This window comes from Salmo salar, chromosome ssa18 (genome assembly GCF_905237065.1).
Source record: "Salmo salar chromosome ssa18, Ssal_v3.1, whole genome shotgun sequence".
Lineage (NCBI taxonomy): Eukaryota > Metazoa > Chordata > Actinopteri > Salmoniformes > Salmonidae > Salmo > Salmo salar.
The window spans coordinates 20,701,220-20,713,413 of record NC_059459.1 but is presented as its reverse complement, the minus strand read 5'-3'; the positions used below and the strand labels follow the sequence as shown (position 1 = coordinate 20,713,413).

The 12,194-nt window shown below is 44.6% G+C and overlaps 1 protein-coding gene across 13 annotated transcripts in view; it reads right to left on the bottom strand.

The window, feature by feature from the left end:
- LOC106577027 (transcription factor COE3) overlaps nucleotides 1–12,194 on the bottom strand; it is a 72,837-nt gene that overhangs the window by 23,280 nt on the left and 37,363 nt on the right. For 4 of the 13 annotated variants that reach the window (XM_014154676.2, XM_014154684.2, XM_014154678.2 and 1 more), the window contains exons 7-8: nucleotides 6,756–6,837; nucleotides 4,644–4,785 (exon numbers count right to left, since the gene is read on the bottom strand). In XM_014154676.2, the coding sequence (XP_014010151.1) occupies nucleotides 4,644–4,785; nucleotides 6,756–6,837 (224 nt within the window). Of the gene's footprint in view, nucleotides 1–4,643; nucleotides 4,789–6,755; nucleotides 6,838–12,194 lie in introns of all 13 variants that reach the window. The other 9 variants (XM_014154680.2, XM_014154686.2, XM_045700856.1 and 6 more) reach the window with 3 other exon arrangements.

Below are 12,194 nucleotides of genomic sequence, written 5' to 3'. Positions count from 1 at the left end.
AAAGAATGATGGATTTGTCCTTTTAGGCACGAGAATAAAAATCATTCATCAGCATGTTGGAGTGATGTAAGCAGACCCTTCAAATGGTCCGCTTCACAAAGGCTAAGCGCTGGGCTCGTGAGGGGAAATGATTTGGTGTTGCAAATTATGTGTCACTGCATATGTAGCTATCAAAATTGATTAGGCGTAGCCCTGCATGTACAGTAGAATTTGAAAGTTAAACACATATGAGACATGAAACCAACAACATATGAGTCCAGAATAAAGCTGTAGAATGTAAATGACAAGCCAAAGCTATGTTGTTGGTTTCATGTCATTCCATTGTCTTTGTTCCCTGCGTTCTGGCATGTTGTTCAGAATGCAGTTTCACAACATGAATAAATTCATGAATTATTCAGGCTCAGTTTTGCTTTTTGTGATCGATTCAATCCATTTCACATTGTTTATTACAATGCTTTTCATCTGCCATGACTTTTGCTACATAGCTTTGCCATTCATCAGAGGGCTGTGAGTTATTATAATCTAATCAAACTCTTCCTGTCATTTGATGCATTACCTTAATATGGTGCTCCCTCTGACACCACGTTTACATCAGGCATAGCATGAAAGCTAACCATAAAACAGCAATATTACATGCAATCTTTTTACATCTATATTTTGAGAATACAATGTGACCTGCACACATTCTTGTTCTTTTAACGTGTTCAACTATTTATATGAGCACATTGCTGAACTTCTATTATCACTCCAGTTCAGTAAGTAAATCCCCATCTGCCTTTGTTGTATGGATCACTACAGACAAGACATCTCCCTTTGTTTGCTTTGCTGTTGGGGCTGTGCAGGTTATGTTTGCTTTCTCCCCATGAAGCGCACATGCACACACGCATAAGCGCGCACACACACACACACACAAACACTACGGGAAATCGGACTTTAACAGGCGCTGTTGACTTCATGCTAATCACCCCTTACAGAATTTCATCTCTGAGGTCTGGACGAGTGACATTTGCTTTGCTTAATTGCTAAGCAGAGCATCTGAAAGAAGACCATCTCTCTGTGGGATCGCCGTGTCCCCTCAAAGGAGGTGACCTTCATCAGTGCCGATTACGGCAAATAATTCCCCCTTCAAAATGACTGTACACAAATTGACTTTGGACCTGGGAGAGAGGGAGAGGGCGAGAGAGAGAGAGAGAGAGAGAGAGAGAGAGAGAGAGAGAGAGAGAGAGGGGGATTGTTTATGGTGGTTGTTGGGGGGCAGCTGCAGCCAGAAACCTACACACACACACACACACCACCTCGGAAATCCCAACGCCCCCCTCCCACACACAGAAAGGACCCATGGAGAGGGAGCGACCGGGGCCCTAAGCCGTCCACCCTTCTGCCTGAAAATTTGCATATGTCTCAATGCACAGACAGAGAGGGGAGCATGTGCTGAATGGGAACCGTGGCCAAGTGGATTACACAGGCAGCGCAGGCGATCTGATGATAGACACTCACAATTCCCCGCAGCAGATGATAGACATTGCAGGGAGGGAATGAGGATGGCTAAAACAAGGCCTGTCTGTGCATCACTAAACTTTGTACTTTTAAAGCTGCAATATGTAACTTTTTGGGTGACCTGACCACATTCACATAGAAATGTGTGTTATAGATCTGTCATTGTCATTGAAAGCAAGTCTAAGAAGCGGTAGATCTGTTCTATGTGCACTATTTCGATACTTCCCGTTCTTTAGTCAAATTTTTGCTTATTTTACTTTTGGTTTATTACACCAGCTTCAAACAGCTAAAAATACAATATTTTTGGTTATGGAAAATATTTTTCACAGCGGTTTTTATATGGTACAATAATTCTCTACACTATACTTTCTTGTTTTGTCACATAAACTGAAATTAGGCGAACTGTTAGAACTTTAGCAATCAGGAAATGGCAGAGCGATTTCTACATAATGCATCTTTAAGTAGTTTAAAACAATATTGGTTTATCTGTGAGCATTCTTTTAAATAATGTTACTGTTGTCAAATGGCTTTAAGTGCAGATTCAACATACATTTCGGTTCCTTTACTTCCTAATGGTTCAAGTTAGCACTGGAGTACAGAAAACTGATCTTAGATCTGAGCTAAAAGCCAACTTCCGTCTGAAGCTCTAGTAGGCCTACTGAGCCACTCAAACAGGTCTGATGTGTCCGTCGATGTTGCGTCCTTTGTTCTGCCTGCTGAAATGCGTTGTAATTGTGCTGTGGGATGTCCAGATGGTCGGATGATAGTGCAGCTGATGGGATTATACCTTTTAACTCTCCCTGGGCCATCTGTTACCCCTCTCTCTCTCTCTCTCTCCCTCTTTCTCTCTCTCCCTCTCCCTCCATCTCTCTCTCTCTCCCTCTCCCTCCATCTCTCTCCCTCTTTCTCTCTCTCCCTCTCCCTCTTTCTCTCTCTCCCTCCATCTCTCTCCATCTCTCTCCATCTCTCTCTCTCTCTCTCTCTCTCTCTCTCTCTCTCTCTCTCTCTCTCTCTCTCTCTCTCTCTCTCTCTCTCACACTCTCTCACACTCTCTCCCACTCAATCTTTCAGATGGAGCAGACTGGATTCACTTGTCTTTATTGCATAAACCATAACAGCATTACAGCCACGTACAGCATGCAAATGACTGGGGCGTTGCAGGCTCTATGTTGAGTCTTCCATATTCTCCAAGTCTCTATGGTGGAGGTGGAACATGGCTAAGGAACAGATGGAGTGAGTGTGTATGGGGGAGTGTGTGTGAGTCTGAAAGTGTGTGTGTATTAGTGAAGGATTTTCTTTATATTCATGTCTAAATGCATATGCTTGTTTGACTGTTCAAACATGCACAGTTCAGTTGTGTCAGTAAAATAAATTCCCATTCAGCACCAATAGGGGGCAGCACCTGTTGAGCAGCCTGACACTGTCACCCCAGCGTTGAGACAATGAACTGAGCGTATGCCTTGCTTTCGCAGACACAGACAGACAGTCAAGCCATGTCTGAGGCTCTCACCCAGTGAACACCTATTGAAGAATGTGTTTCTAATTTAAAGCGTGCTGTCAGTCTGCCTGCCTGGTGTCAGAACTCTATGGAAGACATGGATGCGAATACGTTTTACGACCAAGTATCCTGTTCTCATGTGTCACGTGTATGAGTGTCGGGGGTGGGGAAGGCAAACAAGCAACATTTTAGCTAAAGAGCTACGGTACATTGCTAATACACACAAAGTGTTTGTTTTCTACACTCAAGTACAATAGGTTGGGATGAAAAATAGATTGAGATATATTGGAAAGTGAAATTTGGTGTATTATAGTTAGGTGCCATTTCCTCAAACTCCATAATTAGAAGTTATCTGGTGATTTGGGCACTCAAAAGATACTAAGATAGATTGTGTTATTGAAAGAAGATGGCTATGCGAGGCAAGCCTACTGCTCTTGCGCTTTGAAGAATGAGTAGGAGAAGAAAGGGGTGGGCAGGGGAAATCTGTGTGGAACCCTCATAACACACGCACATACACACACACACACACACACACACACACACACACACACACACACACACACACACACACACACACACACACACACACACACTATCCCGTGGGATGGGGGGAACATGGAGGAGAGGGCTCAACCTCTTTAATTGCTCGCCTCATTAAGACGCAGGTTGCTAGGCGATCCACACCTACCGTGTCATAAACGTGAGACACAGACACCAACACAACAGAACGTCACTGAGCATAATGACTTCGATGCTTGAGGCAGGACTTTAATTATTTGATTTTGTCCTCTAGTAGAGGAGTCATTAATAAAGACTAAAACAAATAGATTAGCTTATCCCCCACTAGGACTGGACTACATAAGATATATTAATTGTCTTGTCAGTTTTTTTTTTAGAACTGTTGTTGTGTTAAACGTTACATTTGCTTTTGGTGATAGGACCATTAATGGTTATTAAAGTGGAGAGAAGGCCGTTTCAGGCAGTGGTGTGTGTATATAGACTGTTTGCCTAGCCATAATTGCCTCTTGAAATCTGAAGATAAGCAATTTGCACAATTGGTCTGCTCTGTTTTTTCCATAATCTCTGAGCTGTGTGTGCTCTCATCTGCGAGAGGAGGCCAGGAGGGGTCAGAAGGTTATGTTCAGTGCATTTTACTTTTTGGATTTCCCATGGTTTGGAGGTCCTGCTTGCCTCTCTTTTGGCCGAGCAGGCAATCAGTCTATCATATGGAATCAGTTGGAAGAAAAACAGTAAGTTCCTTTTTTCTCCTAGTTCCCCCCCCCTCCCTCCTCCTGCCCTCTTCTTCATCCCCTCATTTCTCCTCTCAGCTGAAACTGTAGTGCCCAGCAACAGGAAATCGACCTCACTGTGACTTATTTGCCAATTTGATCCTGTTTCGCATAGGTTAAAAACTTTTATGTGCAATTAAACACTTGGACAAGATTGGAAATAGTATATCGTTTTAAAATCATTCAAATTACCAGAATTACTAGCATTCTTAGAATGATTATTGTATACTATTTCCAATCCACTTCAAATAGTATGCATGAGAGAGGCAAATAGTGACTTACAGCACAGACTTAGAAGAGTGTATGAACAGAGGGCAAATGGAAGGAATGACAAAGAACAGGATGTAAAATGTGCCTACCATTCTCCAGATAAGGAGGCGTACCTTCTGAAGGGTCGAGTCTGCGAGCCCTTCGCCCATGCTTGGAGTTGTTGTGGACAAACATGTTGTCTGAGACAGCCAAGACATGGCCATCCACATTGACGGTCGTCGAGACAACAACCTGCAACAAGAGTGAAGGTAGAGCGTGTCATTTAGCAATCTGTAAGAAAGGGGCACAATCACGTACAAAACATCAGCGTAATCACACTTGGCTATTTTCAGATTTCCACATCAACATTTAGCTCTCTCTGTAATCACTTTTGTTGACTCCACTCTGACGATTGTTGTCTTGACTTCATCGATTCACAGAACACATTGATCGACTCATCTATCTAGTTCCGCATGGTGGACAAACTAGACGAACTCACAAACAACTGGAACGAACCTCTTCTTTGTTCAACAAACATTTCCCCTGGATCAAAGTCTAACTCAGGCCGAGATTCAATCCGATTGTGGGTTGAAGGCATTGCGGCTCTTAAAGCCTCAATATATCATAGAGCTTGTTTTTGTTGTTCTGCTTTCTCTTGGCCACATCTCCAAACAGTGGACTAGGCCATGAATGGAGAAAGTGTTTCCGAGCAGGAAATAGAGAGCCCCTCTCAGGTTCTCTTTGCCGGTGAGTGACCTCGGTGTAGCTGTGGAATTTGGGGGGTGCTTTTTTGGTTCGTTTTGGGGGGAAAGAGGGGGAGTTGGGAAAGAGGTAGGGGGGCAGAGTAGGGAGGTGAAAGAGCTCCATTCTTGCTCACAGGTTCAGAGCTGGGCCAAGCTGCACATGATGGATGTGGCCCTCTCTGGCCTCAAGCTGGTTTTGGGAGGGGGGGCGGGGTAATAAGAGTGAAAGGCAGAATACACAACCTTGGCTGGAGAAACACCTACAGTGGAGCATCTGGTAAATCTATCTGGGAAAAACGGCATTTTGGCCACCAGAACGGAGACCAGAAAAGATAGCCAAAATATTGTAAGCCTTGGCCTACAATACCCATTTCCCATCCCAAAATACTCCAACAATAATTGCCAGTTGATTCCCTATAAATACAGTGAATCTAGATTTGTTTAAAGATACAAATGGGGTAGAAGTTTTATATAACACTAACTCATACACCTCCTGTTACATATGCCTGGGGGAGATGGTTTTTAAAGATAGCTCAGTAGCTGTCATAGCTGGGGCAGTATGTCCCAGTCTCTTGTGAATCTAGGAGTAATGCAATGGTAGAGTGAACACCTGAGCTGTTTGTGAAGACATTGACTCTGTTAAGTCCAGTTACCCCCCTGAGGGAAAAGGAGAACAGGGAGGTCTAGTGGTGACATCAGAAACAGTCTGTCTGTTTCATGTCTGAGGGTTGCTGGAGGAAGCTAGGTTGGTGTGTCTGTCATGGCCCATGATTGGCAGTGACTGATGGCCCCTGGAGTTTGTGGCAAGGCAGATAGGATACCTCCACTTTATTCAGGCCTGACCTCCTTCCTGAGGTATATGGGTCTGTGGTTGGTGGATATGTCGATCACTAACTTCAATGGCACTCCTCCACATTTAATAGAGCATGTATTTTAGCTTTAGTAGCCTCTTAGACATGGGAGTATTCCAGACCTCCAGATAGACGTTTCTTTGCTCATACTGGCCGCAGTGTAATGGAAAACACCTCTCAGCTGGTTCTTGTTGGCTGCACAGTGAATAATCGTGGTATCGTGACAACCCTAGTGTGTGTGTGTGTGTGTGTGTGTGTGTGTGTGTGTGTGTGTGTGTGTGTGTGTGTGTGTGTGTGTGTGTGTGTGTGTGTGTGTGTGTGTGTGTGTGTGTGTGTGTGTGTGTGTGTGTGCATGTGTGTGTGTGGGCTAACCCTGAGTTAACAGTGTTGTTACATGTGGTGGGATCATCCTCCCTTCTGTGCTGTGGTTCAGAAAGCTGTCAGGTCTGAAATCCCATATCCTTATTTGTATCAGATGGTGTTCTCCAATAAATATTCCTTACATGTGTTCAGCAGCACACTGACACCCTCTGCAAGGGTATGTGCGTGTAAATGTGCATGAAACCTGGGAGTGTGTGTGTGTGCGTGTGTGTGCGCGTGTGTGTCATTTTGTGTAAATTTCAGTTACCTGGAACCTGCGCATGTCTCTTGGATTCCCTGCATTCTTCAGGCAGTTCTGATTGCACTTCAAGAAAAACTTCAGGAAAAATCTGAAAAAGAGCACAAAATAAAAATTGAATTTAAGTACACAGTACTAGAATGGAACGGAATAGAATTAAATAGACTAGAACGGAACAGAAGTATTGCCAGTCTTGCATGGGGGACAGTACAATCAGTCGGTAAGTAAAGTCAGTCAGTCAGTGTAGTCAGTCAGTCAGTCAGTCAGTCAGTCAGTCAGTACAGTCAGTCAGTCACTACAGCCAGTCAGTCACTACAGTCAGTCAGTACAGTCAGTCAGTCACTACAGTCAGTCAGTACAGTCAGTCAGTCACTACAGTCAGTCAGTCAGTCAGTCAGTCAGTACAGTCAGTCAGTCAGTGTAGTCAGTCAGTGTAGTCAGTACAGTCAGTCAGTCAGTCAGTCAGTACAGTCAGTCAGTCAGTACAGTCAGTCAGTCAGTCAGTACAGTACATTCAACACCATAGACAGAAAAGGAGGAAAGAGAAAGGAAGATTTAGAGGAAGTGAGCAGGAGAGATGTGACGAGAAATGGCAAGCGGAGGTAGAAAGGTGTGATTTTATGTTTTACAAAATAGTAAAACAAATAATAATACTTGAAGCATAGTGCCATTCAAGAATTCATATGGAATGTAATTCCAAAAAAGCCAATACAGGTCCATGCCATTCAACCTGTTAACTACAACTCTATTACACCAGTATCAAACCAATAGATATTACTCATCTGTTTCAAATAATGTAGATATCTTCTGTTGCTTCTAATATCCCTTATCCCTTAGCAACATACCATCCTCTCACCTGAGTTCACAGCCTGTTCCTACTCCCATCTGCTACTAGAATACAGGAAGTCACTTGATATTCCACCCACCTATTTAATCCCAGAACACCCCCTGTGCAATTAAAGTTGTGCTGTTCAATAGGGAGGCAAATGAGGCCCACCTGTGACCAGGTCTTGTTTGATGAGCATCAGGGATAAAGGACCTAACAAGGTGAGAGCGTGCCACAAAACTTATAGTCCTGTCAGACAATTAGGCGGCCACTCCTGGGACCTTCGCTTCACGCCACACACACAAGCACACACACGCGCATGCACACATGCACACACACATTCATGGGTGGGTGAGGCAATTATGCCACAAATTACAACCTGGCTAATTGTCTCCGAACAAATGTCATGTGTGAGAGAGAGATCTAGGGTTGTTCAGTCTTTGAGTCTCTGTCTCTCTCTCTCTTTCTCTGTCTGTCTCTCTCTCTCTCGCTCTCTCTCTCTCTCTCTCTCTCTCTCTCTCGCTGCGCTTCAGCTGCCAAGTGTTTGCCTGTGAACGTCAAATGAACGTCAGGTCCCTGTGATTTTATTGAAAAAGCCTCCTATCGTGAGCTCTCCTTTTAAACATAACCTTTCCGTGTTCCAGTAGATAACATGACAAAGGAGACAGGTGGAGGACGCTTAACGGTCCCTGACTTGGTTTACTGTCTCCTACTACAAATGTCTTCCCTATTACCACTGCAAGTGATGACAACAACATGTCCTAAACCTGACAGTGGGATCAATGATTATATCAGCAGAATGTACTGCAACACACCTTAATTGACTTCCTTATCATGTACAGTATATACATAATCATACAGATTCCTGCTACTGGGCTCCCGCCAAGTTTGATGTTAACAGTAATGCTAATATGTCACCACCATTCATTGGTTTTATGTACAACTTCATGGTTTCCATTGAAAAGCAAAATTGGCACTTTTGCCAGTTATTTTATTACCATGTATTGAATGCTTCGTGTAGAGCTTGCTGCTTAAGAGGGTCCTTTCTCAACACTTAGCCTCCTCCTTCTCACTCCACAGTGGGATCTGGGCCAATGCAATAAATCAGTGGCTTGAAACGCCCCCCCTAACCCTGGCCACATTAATACATGCACTGGTCATTTAGAAGCGTTCTCCAATAGACTCCAATAACCCTCAGCACCACTGCCAGCCCCAAAGAACATGAGAGGTGAGAAAATATTTTCACTCACCATCCAAGGAGCTTTGGCCCCGACATCAATAAACAAAACGTTTTAAGCCACGCCAAAATGCTGATTGCCTGTTGGTGTGCGGCGAGACCATTAAAAACCTGACTTGTCGTTAGTGCATTTTGCCTGATTGTGTTCAGTGTGTTTTTGGTTGCATCTGTTGGCCAATCATCAAAATGACCATTATCTACTCTAATTCCCTGACCCTGTTTTTATTTCCCCAAAGAGTCGTAATGTAGAGCAGTAGACATCTGCGGAAAGCAGACCTGAAATACGACTTTTATTTGTCTGTCGCCTCTCATATAGATTGGGTTAGACTAGTGAGTGTGTGAGTGTGTATGTGGGTAAGCGCCTGTGTGTGTGTGTGTGTGTGTGTGTGTGTGTGTGTGTGTGTGTGTGTGTGTGTGTGTGTGTGTGTGTGTGTGTGTGTGTGTGTGTGTGTGTGTGTGTGTGTGTGTGTGTCCAAGATTGATGTGCTCTGAATGTTTAGCACCTTGTGCGAAAAAAAATAAATATATAAATATACATTTTCTTGCCCAAAACGTAGAAGTTATTGAAGCCACATGTTATTTTTAACATGGGGGCTTTCCTGTACTTTCTTCTGTTGTGTTGTAGTACAATTACAAACTGTAAAACTGCAGTAAAACAAAAAGTAAGCAATAAACAGAAAAGGGTACTTGGGAATAGATATCAGCCGTACTATCGTGAACTACCTATGTTTACTGTTATGAAGACGATTAACCACAATTTCCCAGCTAACAGATAAGCTTCATTTTAACAGTAGTCCATGTTAGTGGCAACAGTATAGCATCATTACATTAGAGTTGGTTAACATTCTACATGAGCACACTGTAAATTGGTCCTTGGTGAAAAGGCAAGCAATTAAGACCAGCCTCTCTCTTTTACTTCTTAAATATCTACAGAACTTTGTGCTGGTGTTTTGGCACGCTCAGAGACCAAAACGAGGTTGTTTAATTGTTTTTTAATGGGAAATCAAGGCGACGACGCCATTAGATGTTGGCAACGGAGGGCAAAGGGGGGATCGAGAGAAAGAATGAACTGCAATTAGGTTTGATTAAAGCTATCCTTCTCAATAATCAGAGCTAGAGACAGGACAGGAGGACCCTGGTGGCCGTGGAGATGGAGGAAGGTGTAGAGTGATATTAAGGCCAATGAAGGGGATATTAACGTGGCTAATTAAAGCAACTCCTCCAAAGCCGAGAGACGAGCGAGGCTCTCAGCGGACCGCCATGGAGGAAATCATTGGCCCAGCCAGCTATCAGTTGGAGGAGGGAGAGAGAGAGAAAAGAGAGAGAGTGGTGGTGGGAGAGGGAGAGAAAAGAGAGAGAGTGGTGGTGGGAGAGGGAGAGAAAAGAGAGAAAGTGGTGGTGGGAGAGGGAGAGAAAAGAGAGAGAGTGGTGGTGGGAGAGAGAGAAAAGAGAGAGAGTGGTGGTGGGAGAGGGAGAAAAGAGAGAGAGTGGTGGTGGGAGAGGGAGAGAAAAGAGAGAGAGTGGTGGTGGGAGAGAGAGAAAAGAGAGAGAGTGGTGGTGGGAGAGAGAGAAAAGAGAGAGAGTGGTGGTGGGAGAGGGAGAAAAGAGAGAGAGTGGTGGTGGGAGAGGGAGAGAAAAGAGAGAGAGTGGCAGTGGGAGAGGGAGAGAAAAGAGAGAGAGTGGAGGAGGGAGAGGGAGAGAAATGGGCTGTAGTTCATCAGAGAAAAGGAGAGAGAGAAAAGAGAGAGAGTGGCGGTGGGAGAGGGAGAGAAAAGAGAGAGAGTGGTGGTGGGAGAGGGAGAGAAAGGGGCTGTAGTTCATCAGAGAGAGGGAGAGAGAGAAAAGAGAGAGAGTGGTGGTGGGAGAGGGAGAGAAAGGGGCTGTAGTTCATCAGAGAAAGGGAGAGAGAGAAAAGAGAGAGAGTGGCGGTGGGAGAGGGAGAGAAAGGGGCTGTAGTTCATCAGAGAGAGGGAGAGAGAGAAAAGAGAGAGAGTGGTGGTGGGAGAGGGAGAGAAAGGGGCTGTAGTTCATCAGAGAACGGGAGAGAGAGAAAAGAGAGAGAGTGGTGGTGGGAGAGGGAGAGAAAAGAGTAGGAGAGAGGAAGGGAGGAGAAAACTATGAAGTGGGAAGAAAGCCTAAAGAGATAGACTGGAGAGAAATGCTCATTTTGACACAACCCTCTCCCTGTCTGATTTCTGCCAGTATAACCACGACCTGACATCAGCTTTAATCTTCCGACACCCCGAGTTGGAGCCCACAAATCAACGTTAAAACAATCCCCTTCTAACAGAGACTAGGGCAATTAATAGGATTCTTCTGTAGCCTGTACCTCCATGCTCGCCACACTGCCGAGGCTAGCTACTAATCATGCCATAATGGCTTCTCTCCCTCTGGTCAAATAGGAAATAGATTGTCTCTTTAGTAATGCAGCGGGCTCGGCAGGTTTCCACTCTGTGTGCTTCACATGCCTGGTAATTGAAGAGAAAAAGGCAGACTTTGGTACTTTGACTGTGATCATTTTAGGATGACACTCAAAGGGAGACCTAATTCGGCCTAATTCTAGCTCGCCCCTCTCCCACCATCAAATAGAGGAGAAATGGAGAAAACAAGCAGACGAAGTGAGGAGAGGCTTCCTGATTTAAGGAGCTAAGCTTATTGGGAGGGGGGAGATGTCACCCACTCCTTGACATCTCTGCCTTTGATTCAGGGACAAATGGGAAGTATTGACTCCATTGTATTATTACAGCACTTTTACAATATTAACAGGGTATCATACAGTATTTATTTCACAGTGTTTTATACACCACCTATTTCAGAAATTCACCACTGAGAGATAGACTGAAACATCCATGTGTGTCAGGTATTGACAGTCCGTAGATCCCGATTGGCGCCCCAGCAATAATGACTACCAAGGAGTGTCCACGGCCGGCGGCCATGACAGTGAAGTCATTGTTGCAGGGAGGTGCGTATCGACCACCACCCAGCCACAGCCAATCAGACCCCAGTATGAGCCTCGCGATGGGCCTCAGTGAGGACGGAGGAGACCTGGAACCAGCATCTCACAATGCCCCACAACGATCTGCTGACAGCTGCTCCTCACTGAGATGGTAGTACACAGGTCAATAACGTATTGGCTTTCCAAAACGCCAGGCTCTTAATGTCAAGCCTTCTGCATCCCTTCCAGCTCCAGTATGTAAGGCACTCTACTATGAAGTGTACTCACTCAAGTCCCTGTTCGGACAGGCCAGGCTCCATTACACTGGCTTGTTATTATACAAATATTCCTGTATAAAAAGGGAGAAAGCTTTTTGGTCTACCTGTGGGTTGTTCTGTACTGACACATCTTCATTTACCCTGCTGATGAGAGAGACTCTAAAATTCCAGA